Here is a 19,128-nt window from a genome sequence, read left to right on the forward strand (position 1 = left end):
TTTTATTTATTTGAGAGAGAGAGCAGGAGAGCACAAGTGGAGGGGAAGGGAAGGAGAGGGAGAAGCAAACGCCCTGCCGAGTAGGGTGACAGATTCTGGGCTAGATGCCAAGACCCTAGGATCATGACACCAAAGGCAGACACCTAACTCACTGAGCCACCCAGGTACCCCTTAATGGAAATTTCAACTTTTGGAAATCCTTTTTAAAACATAAGTTCCTCACTATAACTCTACAAAGGACATAAGGTAAATCTTATAATCCCATTTTCCAGACTAGGAAACTGAGACTCGGTGAAGTTAAATGACTTGCTCAAAATCACAAAGCTACTAGGTGGTGGACCTAAATTATAAGATTCTCCTCCATGATGCCATCTTTCAAATAGCTAAAAGTAACGTTGAAGGACAAAACAAACTGCTTTCTATATTATACAAATAATGTCCTTACAAAACCAGTACAATAGCATTCATCCAGCTTTTCAATATATTGTGAACTTCTAGAGTAGTATGTGACTTCCATTTATTCTTTCAGTACAAAAATATTAGCTAGGTGCTTTGTTAGAAAACAATGTAAAACATAGTCTCTGCAGACGCCTGGGTGACTCAATTGGTTAAGCATCCCACTCGTGATTTCAGCTCAGGTCATGATCTCAGGGTTGTGGGACCGAGCCCCACATCACGCTCCCTGCTTAGTGGGGTCTGCTTGAGATTCTCTCTCTCCCTCTGCCTCTGCCCCTCTCTCAAATAAATAAATCTTTAAAAAAATATATGGTCTCTGTCCTTGAAGAGCTCACATTCTAACTGGGGTAGGGGGAAAGCATAAAGCAATGTAATATATATTACTAAGGCGTTACAAAGTTCTATGGTGGTGAGAAGAGAGCTACTAATTCTGCTTTGTGGAAGTACAGGAAATTCAAATGTGACTCTAAGTCATTTTGCTTTCTCAATTTCCTCTTAGAGCACTTAGATATTTTGAAGGTACCCCCTTTAGAAACTTAAAAAATATGAAACTATACTTAATTTCAATTTGGTTGTAAACTTCAACTCCATAAAGGCTTCATCCTCCAAAACTTAATTCCTAAATTAAAAAAAAAAAAAACACCATTTCCTCATAAGAAAGTTTAGCATACATGAAAAAGCTCCAGCTATTATGCAAAAAGATCTTTTAATTGCTCTCTACAGAAAGTCAAGCCCATATTCTGTTCCAAGAGGTTTACGATACGGGAAAAACAATTTTTGAAAAGGGGCCAGGGGATCTTATTTTCATCTTTTCTGATAAGAGTCCAGATTCAATGAATCTGGAGAAGAGCCTTTTTTCACTTATGAGTTAATGATCCTCTATGACCAGAATTATGAAAAGGCACAAAGCAATTAAAATCTCTGGCCTGAAGAAGCTTATTTACCATCTATTTCATTCTCTTATTGATTCATTCAGTGTAGACTACTGATGATGTGCTCTTTGTAGGAAAAGAAAACCAGGCAAAAGGCAAAATTTTACAAATTCATAGTTCAGAAAAAGCCAAAATTAAAGTTTAAGATATAAGCCTTTTTTTTTTTTTTAAGATTTTATTTATTTATTTGACAGAGAGAGAGAGATCACAAACAGGCAGAGAGGCAGGCAGAGAGAGAGGAGGAAGCAGGCTCCCCGCGGAGCAGAGAGCCCGACGCGGGGCTCGATCCCAGGACCCTGAGATCATGACCCGAGCCGAAGGCAGCGGCTTAATCCACTGAGCCACCCAGGCGCCCCTAAGATATAAGCCTTTTTTGTTGTTTTTTAATCATAAAACATACACAAAATTAATATTTTTACCATCTTAAGTGTACAGTTCAGTGGCATTAGGTACATTCACACTGTTGTACATCCATCACCAGTATCCATCTCTAGATCATTCTCATCAAACTGTAGTGAAATGCCGTACACATTAAACAAGAACTCCCCCTCCCCTCTCCACCCCCAACCCCACTAATCTCTTTTTTCTTCTTTTTAGATTTTCTTTTTAACCAATCTTCACACCCAATGTGGGGCTTAAATCCACAATTCCAAGATCAAGAATTGCATACTCCATCAACTGAACTAGTCAGGCCCCCCACTTCTAATTTCCATTACTGTGACTTGCCTATTTTAGGTACTTCATACATGTGGGGTCATATTTGTCCTTTCATGCCTGGCTTATTTCGCTTAGCATAATGTTCTCAAGATTCACCCGTGTTGTAGCAGGTAGTGTAACTTCATTCCTGTTTATGGCTGAATAATATTCCTGCATGAATGTACCACATTTTGTTTACCCATCTGTTGACAGACATTTGGGTTGTTTCCAGCTTTTGACTTTGGTGAATATTGCTACTGTGAACATGGGTGCACAAATATGTGTTTGAAACTCTGCTTTCAATTCCTCTGGGTACATACCCAAAGTGATGGCATATGGTAACTCTGAGTTCAATTTATTGAGGCACTGCCATGGTTTTCCACAGCAGTCATACCATTTCACATTCCCATGAGCAATACACAAGGTTCCTAATCTCTCCACATTTTTGTCAATCCTTTTTTTCTCTTATTTTTGTAATAGCTATCCTAATGTGTGTGAAGTGGGATCTCATGATTTGTTTGCATTTCCCTAACGATTAGTTATGTTGAACATCTTTTCATGTGCTTACTGGCATTTGTATATATTCTTCGGAGAAATGTTTATTCAAACCCTTTGTGTAACAAACTTTTGACCACAGAGTAGAAAATCATCCCTGGGAAATAGTGCCAGCAAAATTTCATCAGGCAGAATTAAGTGAAATCCTACTTTTTAATCTACAAAAAGAACAGGAGGATACTGTGTACTTGCTGGTAGTTATAACCCAAAAGTACAAAATGCATTGTAAAGTACAAAAACAGTCAGTTCCTTAGTGACACTCCCTAGGATATGGATAACCCTTAGTTCCTCGCTTTCTTTGCACTTTCATGTAAAAACTGTATTGACTACCCAATGTATTAGGTGTCTACTGCTGCAATAATAAATTACTACAAATTTAGTGCTTTAAAACAACACAAATTTATTCTTTCTGTTCTAGAGGTCAGAAGTCTAAGATCATGGTATTTACAGGGTTGCATTCCTCCAGGAGGCTTCAGGGGAGAACACCTTTTCTTCCTTTTGTCAGCTTCAAGAGGTGCCTGCATTCCCTGCTTCAAGGTCCCTTTACATCACTCTGACCTCTTACTGCTTTTAATTTAAAAAAAAAAATTAGTTTTATTGAGATATAGCTTACATATAACAGCATGTAAGTCTAGGATGTACAGCATAACATATGTATATATTATGAGAGGAATACCATAATAAGTCTAGTTAACATCCATCACCTCACATGGTTACATATTTTTTCCCTTGCGAACTTTTTTTTTTTTTTTTTTTTTTTTTTGGAGCAAGAGAGAGAGAGAGAGGAAGGGCAGAGGAAGAAGGAAAGAGAATGTTAAGCAGGCTCCACACTCTTAAGTCTTAATAGCCTCACTCAGGGCTCTATCTCACCACCCTGAGGTCGTGACCTGAGAGGAAATCAAGAGTTGGGGGCTTTACTGAGCCACCCAAACGCCCCTGAGAACTTTTTGCGTGATGAGAAACGTTTAAGATCTACTGTATTGACTTTCCAATACGCAATACAGTATTGCTAACTTAAGTCACGGTGCTCTACATTACAACCTCTGGCTTCTACAACCATCACTCCTACTAATGACTCCAAACTTCTTGACTCTCATTTTTGAGAAACCATATGATTACACCGAACGCCCCTGGATAATCTAGGTTGATTTTCCCATCTCAAGATCCTTAATCACACACACACAAAATATTCTTAATCCCATTGCACCAAGTTCCTTTTGCCACGTGAAAATGCCATATTCACAGGTTCCAGGGATTAGGAAGGGCACATATTTGGGGCACCATTACTCTTTCACAACTACTATGTGCCTGTGAGTTCAAAACCGAAAAATGATAGCATTCAACATATTCCGCAGCGATCGTTTTTTCTTCCTTTAACCACCCACCTCATTCACCAGTAGTCAGAATGTGTTACGGGCTCTTGAATCGTAGAACCAACTAGTTCTTTGATCTGAGCTCTGCTGATAAAAGGAATCACAAAGTCCCAGCTGCCCCCCTTTATGACTGTTGTTGTTTTGGTAAGGACTTACAAGATAATTGAAGCCACTTTCCCAGCTAGCCACTGTAACAACTAGGTCCACCGCATTGCCATTAATAGCGGGGGGCAGTAGCGGTAAGACCTTAACGGTGCGCTGGGCAACTAACGGCCTCATTTCTTCACGTGCGCCTTCCCACTCGGGAGTCGTGGGCCTGTCTTCTCCCTCCCCGTCTCTCGCAGTGGGGCGCGGCGCACAGAGCCTCTCTAGGCCTCCGGCGGGCCCACCGCGCTCTATGACGCCCTCCGCGAGGGGCCACGAGGAGCCGCCGCGCCGCAAGTTTGGCCACCGCCCCGTTCCCGCGGTACTCGCGGCGCTCCTTCTGCACCCCCCACCTTTCCCTTTCCGTTCTCTCCGCCTCCGGAAGCTCGAGCTATGCCGCTGGGAGCCGCGTGCGAGGAGTGCGTGCGCGCGCTAGCGCGTGCGCGCGACCCTAGAACGCCGCTGGCGGCGCGCGAGACGGCGGCGACGGCCACAGCACCCAGGTAAGCGGCGCGCGAGCAACCCCTTTTTCCCCGCCCGCGACGCGCCCGCCACCCTCGCCTCCGTTTGGGGTCCGTTTCCTGTCTCCGGAGCCCAGGCAGCGGCGAGCACTCAGGGTCGGTATGAGGAATCCAGCGCGGGAGGTTAGGAAAGGCGGCCTGGCCGAGACCTTCCACCCCTTTGCTCCGGGGGCTCTGCTGCCCAACCAGACCCTCCAGTGGCGGGTGTAACCACAACAAAGGCTTCCGAGCCCGCGGCCGGAGGGTTCGTGGGGCCTCCTGCACCTCAGCCGGCCCCTGTGGTGAACCGCCTGGCCTACCCCCAGGATGCGTTCGGGGGTGACCCCAGGGCCGGGATCGGCCCTGAGTCAGGAAGTGGTGGTAACTGGGAGCCGGGTTCGGGTCGGCGCCGCCCACCTCTGAAGACTTGACTCTGAACTCCAGAGCCCGAGGGCCTCCTCTCAGTTATCTTCTGCTACCCTAGGGGGGTTGGGGAAGGGGGTGGTCTGGAAGAGGTGGTGAACTGACCCATGTCTCAAGTCCTGGAAAACGGATTTTTACTTAGGGCCGGGATTTTCATACCCAATCGGTTACCTTATTTGGACTGTATTATACACCTAATTACAGAAATGATGTGATGTCACAGTAACGAAATTACAGTTTAAAAAATGCCAGATTCTTATTTGGCATTGTATCTTAAAAAGCATTAGTATTTCTGTTGCTATCCAAATGGTACGTGTCCAAGTGATGCCCAGGCAGCTTTGACTTTTTTTTTTTTTTACTGAGGTTTTTACTGAGCCCCAGAAGAGTTATTAAATCAGTTATCATTTAATTTTTATCCTTTCCCAATATGTTGTAAAGAGAATCGTGGCAATCATAAGTCCACATTTTCATTTTCCAATGTAAATTGAATCTCACTAACTTTGAAATAAGTGTTATGGGAAGGATTGCCTAGTGGGTGGGATGGTTGGATAATTTTTCCATAAATTCAGTTAAATCACCAGAGTGCTTAAATCCTTACAGTAACCATATCTGTTGGGTATTATGCCTGAAAAGTCTCCCAGGTGTTACGCACCACCTCTCATGAACTGTGAGCGCTTAGTAAAGTGAGTCTTTACATGGTTACATCAACCATGTAAATAACAGATAAGAGGATAGTTAATTCTGGTGTGTTTGGTAGGGGTATGGGTGTTGGTGGGGAACGGTTGTGGAAAACAGTCAAGGGAACTAGCTCAGGGAAAAGCAGTGAATTTTCTGCTTACATAGCAGAAAATCTTAAATCTCCTAGCTCCAAACTCCTTCATCAGATAAACATTCTTTGAATGTCTAATATTAGTCAGATTCTGCTTTAGGCACAATGATATAAAAATGAGCAAGATCCAGGAGTTCCCATTTTAGTAAGGAGATAAGGCACAAAACTGTTAGCTATGGATAACAGATTTCAAAGAACTATCTAATCATTTGGATTACAAATATTTGTTAGGATTTAGACCTATTTGATAAAGTGTTATGGTTGGGAAAATCATGTCCTCCTAATGCATGAATTCCCTCTGTAGCATCACAAGTGGACATTGAGTTTTTGCTCCAAAATTATCTAATGACTCATGGCTCATAATCATAGAAAGTAGCCCATTCCATTTTGAGCAATTCTTATGTTGATTTAAGAACAGGTTTCTTTAAAAAAAAAAAATTGTTTTTTAAATTTTATTAAGAACGGGTTTCTTATATATTACATCTATTGATGCAAGTTCTACCTCTGGAACTACAAATAGCAGCTCTAAAATCTTTTTTCATATCACAGTCCTTTAAGTAACTGAGCATACCCTTTCTCTTAGCCATTACTTTTACTATGTTTTACTATTTACCCTTGTTCTATAAAACATTGATCATGACTTAGATTCTAGACTCTTCACTGTAGCACTGAGAGCTAAATGCTTTATTCAAGAAGTGGTTTGACCAAGCAGAATGTAATGCAAGTTACCTTAAGACTGCATATTGCTATCCTGGGATGACTTAAGAGCATTTTAATCTTTTGATATCTCAGTCATGCTTTTGCCACTTGGTAAGCTCCAAGTCTATTTTCAGTGAACCTTCTCTGAACCTGGGTCCCTCAATGCACCTTCCTTCCTCACCTTCCCTCATTCTGAGTCTGTGCTATTATTGTGTTACTATTTGGCTATTTCAGAGTACACCTCCCCATTAGGTTTTTGGCTTATTAATTTTCCTCTGCTTGTTTCAATACAGCATAACCAGTAAGACGACTGACTGTCTGGATTCAAATCCTGACTCTGCTGCTTTCTAGCCATACAGTCTTTGAACATGTCAGTTAACCTCTGTGCTTCAGTTTCCCTGTCGTTACCAGCATTAAATGGTCAGTGAAAATAATCCGTGGCAAATGATCAATGAAAGAGTGCTTAGAATAGTGCTTGGCACGTCATAAAATCTGTATGAGTGATAGCTTTTTTTCCATTTATCCATTTGAATCCTTATTTTCAACTGTCCATCTCAGTTTTTTTTAAATTCACAAATTAGATAAAGCTTGAAGTCGTAAGAGGCATACTTGATACTTATCAATTTAAATTGTTAAAACCATTTGAATTGCTAGGCCTTCGTCTCTTCATACCTAATGTAAGGTGGTAAAATTTTTTCCTTTCAGGACTGTTGGGAAACTCTGAGGGTATGGAAGGGTATTAGCTCTAACTTGAATTATTTTGCCATGCACCTTCATAGGGAACTTTACATAGGTCTCACTCAAGGTTATCAAGGATCACAACATTGACTTGATAGGCCAAACACATAAAAAGGAGGCATGCTGGAAACATTTCAAATTTAGTGATTTCCACAATTGTCACTCTCCTTGTCAGACATACCTTTGTAATTCACTACCCTCTTTGGACAGGTGGTTTGGTCACAAGCTTAGATTGGGATAGAGAGGGTCATAAGTTAAAGTTCTGAATTCTTGTTACCTAGGTTAACACTTTTTAATTTACTCAAGACTACTACTGGTTTATTTAATTTGTGGTTCCCATGAGGTTTGTTCCAATTTACTTTGTTAATGGGAAACTGCTACATAGCAAATAAATCCCAGCAAAATGTGTGGCAATCACTGACATATGTATCGAATTTTAACTGTACAGACCCTCTTTTTCTGCACAGAACTGTTCCTAAAACCATATTGCTAAATAGGTCCTGTTTTCCTTTAAAAGTCCCCTTGATGAGAAGATCTTGTTATTTTGCAGTTTACTATTAGATAAATGATAGATATCATAGCAGTGTATTTTAAAGGTTAAAAAAAACCCATATCTTAGTTAAGGACCTTATTTTGAAGCAGAATAAACAGTAATTAATAACATGATCTTTAAACTTTGCCCGCCTGCCTGCCTGCCTAAGAATCCTGGCTTTGCCACTTACTTTGTGACTCTGGGCAAGTTCTTACTCTGCTTCATTTTTCTCATTGGTAAATGGGAATAATAAAAACCTCTTAACCTTAAATATGTTTTAGCTATTAGTTGTACTAGAATTGTAACACTAATACCAATGAGAGTTATGTTAGTAATTTTGTGTATTTCCTGAAAAACAAGTTTTTCTGAGGCATGATAGAATGATTTGGTGATTTGTTTTTGAAAGAGTTGTTTTTTAAACTAAACTAGGGAAATTTATGCTCCAGGCAATGCCATAAAACCATTTGTTTTTAAATTTTGAAGAAACTTAAACAATTTTTTAAAAAGATTTTATTTATTTGACAGAGAGAGCACAAGCACGGGGAGCTGCAGGCAGAGGCAGAGGGAGAAGCAGGCTCCCTGCTGAGCAAAGAGCCCAATGCGGGATTCAGTCCCAGAACCCTGGCATCAACCTGCGCTGACCAACTGAGCCACCCAGGCGTCCCAAAAAACAATTTATATATTTTTTTATTTTTATTTTTATTTTTTTTTTTTGAGAGAACACAAGGAGGCAGGGGTGGAGGGAAGGGCAGAGGAAGCAGGACAGAGCTAATCTTGAGCAGGCTTCATGCTCTGTCTCATAACTCTGGGATCATGGATCTCACCACCCTGAGATCATGACCCGAGCAGAAATTGAGAGTCAGACGCTTAAAAAGACTGAGCCACCCAGGCAACACCCCCCCACCCCGCCAATTTTTTAAATCACAAGGTATTTTTAACCATGTAACAAAAGAAAAAAAAAATTTACCTGTAACCCTTTTTTATTCCATCCCTTGATATTTTGGATCAAAGAGTTAATTACCTTACAAAAGAGACTAACTTTTGGGAATTTAATGGCAAAATAATGTTTATAAGAGCTGGCCAGCATGCAGTGGCTGTTTTGATTTGATGGTTTCCTTTTTGAACTCAGGTGAGCAGAGTTGGATTGACAATGATCAGTCATACTTTTTTATTTTCATTTTTTTTTTTTTTTTAAATTAAGTAGGCACTATGCCCAACTTGGGGCTCCAGCTCGCAACCCAGAAATCAAGAGTCACATGCTCAGATTGCAGAGCCAGCCAGGTGCCCCTCAGTCATACGCTTTGTGATGTGGTGACCCATGATCACAGGCCTATGCCAGGTTCTTTATTTTTACCCTCTGTGGGCTTGTTTACCCTCATTCCTCCTCTCCCCTCACAGCCTCATACTGTTATGTGTTTAATAGCTAAGAACTGGTCCTTCCAGCCCATGCTATGTAATTTTGTTCCCATGAGGAATTCAGTATCATGTATGTTATAAGTTTTATATAATTGTTCATTCAATTCTCTTTAGTAAATACTATTTTTGTAGATCTCAGCTCATCCTTTTTGACTGACAGACATACAGTATATCATATACAATATTTTGATTATCCATTTTCCTCTTATTAGACTTTGCGTTTTTTCCTAATTCATTGCTGTTACAAACAGTAGTGCTGTGATGAACATCCTTTACATGTGCCCAGAAATACAGTTCGTAAGTGGCAAAACCAAGTTTGTGTCACTCTGTTCATTCTTTTTCATTGTGCAGACTCCCAGTCTGCTTAATTTATTGCAGGGACACTATATAAAAACAGTAATGGAAATATTAAAAATGCAGTGAGATTGTTGGTTTTCTTAAAACACGTCAACTTAATTTTGCCCTTTTCCCCCCGGTTTTTGTTTAAATGCTTAAATTGTATTATTAATCCGGTATGGATAAACAGTTTTGTATTGTGCATTTTTCATGCCGATATATCACCTAAATCAGGGGTCCACAAACTTTTTCAGTAAAGGGTCAGTTGATAAATATTTTAGGCTTTGTGGGCTGTATAGTCTCTGTCACAGCTACTAAATTCTGCAGGTATACATATCTTTCCTTTAATGTATTTCATATTATTTGATAGCCGTCAGAGACAATATCTAAACCTGTGGCTGTGTTCCAGTAAAACTTTATTTACAGAAACAGATGGCAGGTCAGATTTGGTTCGTGCACAGTAGCCTGCTGACCCCTGATGTAAATAAATTTTTTAATGGAGTCATAGTATTTTTCTATTCAAGTTTTTTCAGTATTACAGGTAATACTATAATGCATACCATTCTTTCTTTTTAGTACTATATTCTTTTTTTTTTTAAGATTTTATTGGGGCGCCTGGGTGGCTCAGTGGGTTAAAGCCTCTGCCTTCGGCTCGGGTCGTGATCCCAGTGTCCTGGGATCGAGCCCCGCGTCGGGCTCTCTGCTTGGCAGGGAGCCTGCTTCCTCCTCTCTCTCTCTCTCTGCCTGCCTCTCTCCCTACTTGTGATCTCTATCTGTCAGATAAATAAATAAAATCTTTAAAAAAAAAAAAAAAGATTTTATTTATTTATTTGCAGACAGAGATCACAAGTAGGCAGAGAGGCAGGCAGAGAGACAGGAGGAAGCAGGCTCCCCGCAGAGCAGAGAGCCCATGCGGGGCTCAATCCCAGGACCCTGGGATCATGACCCGAGCCGAAGGCAGAGGCTTTAACCCACTGAGCCACCCAGGCCCCCCTTTAGTACTGTATTCTTAGGATGAATTTCAGAAGTGAAGGTACTGATTCAAAAGGCTTACGGGTTTTTTATGGCTCTGAAAATTAATAGCCAAATGCCAAGGAGATAAGTTTCAATTTTTATAAATTAAGAGAGTAGACTTTAATTTGACATCTAAAACCTATTAAATATCTTTGAGGATTTGTGGAGAAGGCATCCTTCTGTTTAGAGTTTTAAAACTTAGGAGGGGGGCGCCTGGGTGGCTCAGTGGTTTAAGCCGCTGCCTTCGGCTCAGGTCATGATCTCAGGGTCCTGGGATCGAGTCCCACATCGGGCTCCCTGCCGAGCAGAGAGCTTCCCTCTCACTCTCTCTGCCTGCCTCTCTGCCTACTTGTGATCTCTCTCTGTCAAATAAATAAATAAAATCTTTAACTTAGGAGGGCATTGATCTGTGCTATGGGAAATAATATTTCTTGTATTTATTGTTTAGGTATAAGTTATCTGATTTTTCTTTAAACTTTTAAGATCTCCTTACATATCTCAATTTAAATCTAATAATGTGTTAGAATTTTAAAACTCACTTGTACTAACCATAAGAGACTCTTAATCTCACAGAAACAAACTGAGGGTTGCTGGAGATTGGAGGGGATAGGGATAGGGTGGCTGGGTTATGGACATTGGGGGGAGTATTAGAGTATTAGTGCTATGGTGAGTGCTGTGAAATGTGTAAGCCTGTACAGACCTGTACCCCTGGGGCAAATAATACATTATATGTTAATAAATAAAATAAAATTCACTTGTACTTTGATTAATCTTCACTTAGCTTGATTTTCCCTGAATATTCTATACCACTTGCAGACTTACAAATTTAATTTATATGAACAGCACAATTATAATTTTAGTATATTTGATTTTCTCAAGTACCTTGAACATCTGACAAGGGATACTTATATATCTAATAAAGGAAGTCTAACTAAGCACTTAGACCTTTTTAATAAATCTGGTAAGTTATTAAATAAGCATTTAAAAGTTGATTTTGAATAGTTAAGTTTTTATGTTTATTATGTCAGAATCTCTTAAATTCTTCAAAACCTTTAAGGCAGAGTAAGTTACCCAATGATGATAAGATGTATTACCACACATACCTCTCATCTGTCTTATTAACCTATTGCATTAGTACTGATAGTATGAGTTTGGTTGATTTTTAAATCATGTTCCTACTTGTTTTATAGGTTGCAGGATCACTTAAGCAATAAAAGGCTCCAGAGTATCATGGTTGATTGAGAATACAGATTACGTAATTTTTTTGTAGTAGAATTAATCATAATTTGAATAGACTGAGTGCACAATTGGATTGTTGGCTGTATATTATTAGAGATTTATACATATCTTTCCTTTAATGTATTTCATATTATTTGCCCTTTTGAATATCATTACGATTTTGAGTATCATATAATAGCTTTCCACAAAAGTACTTTTTCATTTTTAAGAGTATTTGTGTGTTTTGTTTTCCAGTACTAAATTTTCCAACTTGGACAGTGGAAACCCCTTTAAACTAGAGCCTTTGTGGTATTGTCACAGTATCAGGCATATTTGAATACTGTGCCTTCTGATGACAGTAAGATCTTCTAGGCCCTTGCTTTTCTTTACCTCCAGAAATAGAATCAACTGCTTTCCAAGTCATTATGGTTTTTTGACTGATGGGATTTTTTTGTTGTTGTTGGTGTGTGTGTGTGTGTGTTTGTTTTTGTTTTTGTTTTTTAAGTGGAGAGTAGTATTAGAGGTCAAATTCTAAATTCAAGATAGCTTAGCTGATTTGGGGGAGGTTTAACACCGTCCGTTCTTATTCTAAACCCTAATTGTACTTATAGAAGGCAGATTTTCCTTAGGGTGCACCTAGGTGTATGGGTGTTTACTGAGGTATATATTTGTGATATGCTTGCCTTGAGTACTCTTGTGAACTGAACTTATGTTTCAAATCACTGGTACGATTTATTATTACCCTTGTGCCTGATTATCACTTACTGAGTTACTATTTTGGGGGGGGGGTGTTTTTTGTCATTTCTCTATAATCAAACTTCTCAGTTTGGGATATGTAATTACTATAAAAAGTGAAAAGTACTGGGAAATTATTCTTTATTTTGATGGTAACACTGGCCTCTTTTTCAGATACATTTTTGCCACCATGGATCGGTTTATAGATGTATCAGAAGGTGAAGTGGACCATTCCTTCTTTGACAGTGACTTTGAAGAAGCAAAGAAATGTGAAAGTAACACAGTTTTTGGCAAGCAAAATGATGACCCTAAAGAGAGAATAGATAAAGATACAGAAAATGTAAACTTGAAATTTGGAATACAAAAAAAGGAAAATGAAAAAAAGGAGAAAATTCCTCCAGAAGAACATCCTATAGAAAATGATAATATGCAAACCAGAAATTCTTTATCATTGACCACTCCAAGATCAAAAAAATTGTGGGATGCTACAACAGGGCATAAAGTACACTTGCCCACTCCAAGTAGAATTCCTAAAATTATGAAAGAAGGTGAAGATGATTATTATACAGATGGAGAGGAAAGCAGTGATGATGGGAAAAAACAACATGTCAGGTCCAAGTCAGCTAAACCATCTAATAACTTTAAAAAAAACATAAGTAAAAAGTATTCCAAAAATAATTCCTCTTCCTCCTCTTCCTCTTTGTCTTCCTCATCTTCAAGTTCAGGCACAGATTGTTCAGATGCAGGGTCCGATAACTGTATTTCTGATTCATCGCCATCATTAAAGAAACGTCTATGTGGTGGAACCCACTCATCACCAAAACAGAAATATAAACCAGGAATGAAAGCAGGAATACAGCCTTCAAGTACTAAACCAAAAGTCAATGACTACCCTGAGGAATCGGAAGATACTGTGACAGATGTCACTCCTCTGTCAACTCCAGACATCAGCCCTGTTCAGTCTTTTGAACTGGGAGCTTCAAATGATCAAAAAGTGAAAGTTAAAAGGCAGGAAAACGTGAGTCAAGAAGTATATGGAAATGTTGAGGATTTAAAAAATAATTCAAAATCTTTGAAATCAACCAAAAAAAGGGAAGAAAAACATGGGCCTGATCTCACTTCAAAATCTTCAGTGTTAGATTCCAGTTCAGACCACAGATACAAACAAAAAGCCTTACATGACACGATGGACCTCAATCATCTTTTGAAAGGTAATTTTCTTTTTAAAAGCTATAAATATTGGACAAATAGTAAACTTCATTGTATATTGAGCTTAAAAAGCAAATACTGTGAATTCGTACTAATTTTTCTGTTAGATATATTGTTTGGGATAATTGATGTAATAACTTTGCAAATATCCTATTTTACCTCAAAAATACCTAGAATGAGGGGCGCCTGGGTGGCTTAGTGGATTGAGCCGCTGCCTTCGGTCAGGCATGATCTCAGGGTCCTGGGATCGAGCCCCGCATCGGGCTCTCTGCTCCGCGGGGAGCCTGCTTCCTCCTCTCTCTCTGCCTGCCTCTCTGCCTACTTCTCTGCCTACTTGTGATCTCTGTCAAATAAATAAACAAAATCTTAAAAAAAAAAAAAAAATACCACCTAGAATGAGAAGAATAAATGAAACAAGATGGGATTGGGAGGGAGAGGAGACAAACCATAAGTGACTCTTTTTTTTTTTTTTTTTTTTAAAGATTTTATTTATTTATTTGACAGCGAGAGAGAGATCACAAGTAGGCAGAGGGAGAGAGAGAGGGAAGCAGGCTCCCCGCCGAGCAGAGATCCCGATATGGGACTCGATCCCAGGACTCCGAGATCACGACCCGAGCCGAAGGCAGCGGCTCAACCCACTGAGCCACCCAGGCGCCCCCATAAGTGACTCTTAATCTAACAAAACAAACTGAGGGTTGCTGGGGGGAGGGGGGTTGGGAGAGGGGGAGGGGCGTTATGGACATTGGGGAGGGTATGTGCTATGGTGAGTGCTGTGAAGTGTGTAAACCTGGCGATTCACAAACCTGTACCCCTGGGGATAAAAATACATTATATGTTTATAAAAAATTAAATAAAAAAATTTAAAAAAATACCTAGAATGTCATTAGTTATAATATTGAAAAGCTAATGAATTAAGACTAGTAACTACTACCCTAATTTTGTTTAGTGTCTTACAAAATCATAAAGTCTAGAGGGACCATATAGACAACAGAAATAAGAGAAGTGGAGACATGTTTTTCACACTTGAGAGATAGGGGCATAAGATATATTTCACTTTCTTCTTTAAGGAAGGCAGCAGTACTGGGGAGTTAAAGCCTCTGCCTTTGGCTCAGGTCATGATCCCAGGGTCCTGGGATCGAGCCCCGCATCTGGCTCTCTGTGCTGCGGGGAGCTTGCTTCCTCTTCTCTCTCTCTCTCTCTCTCTCTCTCTCTCTCTCTCTGCCTGCTTGTGATCTCTGTCTGTCAAATAAATAAATAAATAAAATCTTTAAAAAAAAAAAGGCAGCAGTACTAAAATTAAAATAACCTGACCTGTTGTCTTCATATCAGAGAAAGTGGCAAGAAATGCTAGCAAATGAAATTTCAAAATAAACTGTAGGGAACTATTCAGACTTTAAAGGTTAAAGAGGAGTACTTGAAAAATAATTACCAAGTTGATGAAATAGCACAATTTAGGTATCAGTTCCTTTAAGATACAAATTTTTTGAAGTGTTATTTTTTGAAGTAGTCTATTGGTTTCAGGTATATATCACAGTGATTCAGTACTTCTATAAATTAGGAGATGATGCCCATAATAAGTCTAGTTACCATCTGTCACCATACAAAATTATTAAAATATTATTGACCATATTCCTTGTACTGTATATTACATCCCTGTGACTTATTTTATAACTGGAAGTTTGTACCTCTTAATTCCCTTCACCTCTTTTGTCCCCTGCAACCCCTAACCCTTCCTCTCCTCTGGTAAGCAAGTTTGTTTCCTATATCTGAGTTTGTTTAGTATTGTTCTTTTGTTTGGGTTTTTAGATTCCACATACAAGTGAAAGACAAATGGTATATTTGTCTTCATCTTATTTTACTTAGCATCATACCCTCTAGGTCCATGGCACCACAAATGGCAAGATATCTTTCTTATCGCTGAGTAATAATTGCATTGTATGTATATATCACATCTTTATCCATTCATTTGTCTATGGATACTTAGGTTGCTTCTGTATCTTGACTATGGTAAATGATGCTGCAGTGAACATAGGGTGTGAATATCTCTTCAAATTGGTGTTTTCATTTTCTTTCAATAGATACCCAAAAGTAGATTGCTGGATCATATGGCCTTTCTGGTTTTAATTTTTTGAGGAACTTCGATTTTGTTTTCTGTAGCCGCTGCGCCATGTACGTTCCCAACAGTGTAAGAGGGTTCCCTTTTCTCTGCATCCTCAGCAACTCCTGTTGTTTTTGTATTGTTGATTTTAGCCATTCTGACAGGTGTGAGGTGACAACTTACTGCGGTTTTGGTTTGCATTTCCCTGAGGATTAGTTATAATAAGCATCTTTTTATGTACCTGTTTGCCGTCTGTAAGTCATCCTGTCATCTTTGGAAAAATGTCTATTCAGGTCTCTGCCCTTTTCTTAAAAATTAAAGTGTAATTAATACACACTATTAAAGTTTCAGGTGTACAGTGTAATGATTGAACAATTCTGTATAGTACTTAGTGCCCGTCGTGACAAGTGTACTGTGAATTTCCTTTCCTTATTTCACCAACCACTTACCCACCTCATCTCTTATAACCACTAGTTTGTTCTCTGTATTTAAGAGTCTGGTTTTTTTGTCTCTTTTTTTCTTTGTTTTGTTTCTGAAATTCTACATATGAGTGAAGTCATATGGTGTTTGTCTTTCTCTGACTGATTTCTCAGTATTATACCCTCTGGGTCCACCCATGTTGTTGCAGATGAAACATCTCATTCTTTTTTATTGCTGAGTAATAGTGCATTGTACATAGATACCACATTTTCTTTATCCATTCATCTACGTATGAACACTTGGGTTGCTTCCTTATTTTGACTACTGTAAATAATAAATAATCAGTAAACGTAGGGGTCCATATATCTTTTCAAATTAGTGTTTTGTTTTGTTTTTTAAGTAGGTAGTAGATATTGCAAAGACTGATGTCAGAGAGCTTACTACCTATGTTTTCTTCCAGGAGTTTATGGTTTCAGCTGTTACATTCAAATCTTTAATCCATGTTTAGTTTATTTTTGTATATGGTATAAGATGGTCCAGTTTCATTCTTTTGCATGTATCTGTCTGGTTTTTCTAACACCATTTATTGAAGAGACAGTCTTTTCCCCGTTGTATAATCTTGTCTTTGTCATAGATTGACTGTATATGTGTGTGCTTATTTCTGGGCTCTCTGTTCTGTTCCATTGATCCATGTGTCTGTTTTTGTGCCACTCCATACCATTTTGATTACTGTAGCTTTGTAGTATAGTTTGTAGTATAGTTTGAAATCAAGAAGTGTAATACTGTGTTTTTTTAATTCTTTCTCAATATTGGTTTAGCTATTTGGGGTCTTCTGTGGTTCCGTACAAATTTTAGGATGCTCTGTTCTAGCTCTGTGAAAAATGCCATTGGTATTTTGATGGGGATTGCACTGAATCTGTAGATTGTTTTGGGTAGTATGACTTTTTAAGAATATTAATCTTCTAATCCATGAGCATGGTATATTTTTATAAGATACAGATATTTTTTAATTAGTAAAAATTTTTCTTGCTGTACTTCCATCAATTTATTATTTTTTGGACATACCAATTCATTATTATTATTATTCTTTAGTGTGAAAGAAACAGTTTTTCCAGATGAAGTAAAAATAGCTTGAAACTTTATCTTTAGTAAATGTAACTGTAAAATAGTTACTTGAAGATAACATTTTTAAATTATAAATTGTATTCTCTGTTTGAAATGCAGTTGAAAAAATAAATCTTTCGGTACATAATTTACATATGGTGGTAATGTAAGAGTATAAACAAATCCCTTAGGTAATCAAATGATTCTCATAGTCAGATGGGTAAAGTGTTTTGGAGGAGTTTACACTTGTCCCCCTTTTTATAGGTTTTCTTTTCTCTTTGCTCTGATTGTGTATCTGTTGATTGTTTACTGTGTCTGAAAAATCAGGCTCTTGGAATTTGGCCATTATCATCTAGTTGTTAAGCCTCCAACCCTTCCACTCAATCTCTTCAAACTTTCAGGATTGAGTTTTTTTTGTTCTTGCCCCTTTGCTTCTTCCACTAACAACCAGAGTGATCTTTTAAAAATAAAATCAGTCTTACTAGTTTCGTTCTTAACTCTTCCATGGGCTCACTCTTATGTTAAGAATAAAATCCAAATTCCTTATTGTAGCCTAACAGAGTCAATGTCTGGGGATCTCATCCCAGGCAGTATATTAGTGTCACCTGGAAGACTAATATTAAAACAAATACTGATGCCTAGGCGCCACAGAAATTTTGATGCAGTTAGTCTAATAGACTGTTACAGTCGATGAAGACCATTACTCTACATCGTGTGGATATTTCTTGCATCTCCTTTAAAAAAAATTTTTTTTATTACCTTGCTCCAGTCACAGTGCTTCCTTGCTGTTCCCAGATACTTTGTTTTTATGGGATATTTCCACTTAATCTTGCCCTTTTTCTTTGCATAGACACCTTCTGTTTCAAGTTTTATGGTATATATTCACCTCCTCAGAGATACTTTTTTCTGAACGTTCTATTTTTAGTAGCTTCACATCCCTGCCCATGGCTCTCTGTCACAAAAGCCTGGTTTCCTTCCATCAGGATACTTATAAGACCCTGGAATTAGTGTAATTTGTTTATTTCTCCTACTAGGGTATAAGCCACATGAGGGCAGGATCTTAGTCATTGCTAGAATCTTTAAATCCAGCAGCTATTGACACAAAATAGGCAGTATTTGTCAGTGAAGGAACAAAGGGAAACTTCTGTTATTGCACAGCTGCAATGGTCAGGAAGCATATTTCATGTTTCACTGACATTTGATTTTTTTTAACAATTACCTCTTAGATTGGCATCTGAAAGACACAGGATATATCTGTGCCATAGTCAAAATTACAATTGTTAATATATTTGATTAATATTCTTTTTTAGGGAAAATCTCTAAGTCTTTGTCAAGCCATCCACTGTAAAAATTTTCACTTTTTAAAAAAATTTTATGGCCATTTTCTAGTGTATAAGATCAGTTGTATGATTCATGAGGTTGATGATTGATCAAGTTGAGGACTTACCTGTCTTCAGCTCTTCCAGATTGCCAGCGCAACCCCAGTGCTCTGCCACAACAGTTTTCAAACTTTTTGGCCTTTGGACCAAAAGCATTTATACTTTTAAAAATTATTGAGGACCCCAAAGAGCCTTTTTTAATGTGGATTATATCTATAAATATTGATCATATTAGAAATTTAAATAATATTAATTCATCTAAGAATAATGGTAATAAACCAATAATGGTAATAAGGATGTTTTATGAAACATAACTATCTTT

At 38.4% G+C, this 19,128-nt stretch overlaps 1 protein-coding gene across 3 annotated transcripts in view; it reads left to right on the plus strand.

The window, feature by feature from the left end:
• The first annotated feature begins 4,573 nt into the window (after positions 1–4,573).
• CFAP97 (cilia and flagella associated protein 97) overlaps positions 4,574–19,128 on the plus strand; it is a 38,417-nt gene continuing 23,862 nt past the window's right edge. Inside the window, exons 1-2 of one of the 3 annotated variants that reach the window (XM_045998413.1) lie at positions 4,574–4,659; positions 12,771–13,807. In XM_045998413.1, the coding sequence (XP_045854369.1) occupies positions 12,787–13,807 (1,021 nt within the window). In that variant the 5' untranslated portion in view covers positions 4,574–4,659; positions 12,771–12,786. Of the gene's footprint in view, positions 4,774–6,915; positions 7,028–12,770; positions 13,808–19,128 lie in introns of those variants that run through there. The other 2 variants (XM_045998416.1, XM_045998414.1) reach the window with 2 other exon arrangements.

This window comes from Meles meles, chromosome 2, assembly GCF_922984935.1.
Source record: "Meles meles chromosome 2, mMelMel3.1 paternal haplotype, whole genome shotgun sequence".
NCBI classification, from domain to species: Eukaryota; Metazoa; Chordata; class Mammalia; order Carnivora; family Mustelidae; genus Meles; species Meles meles.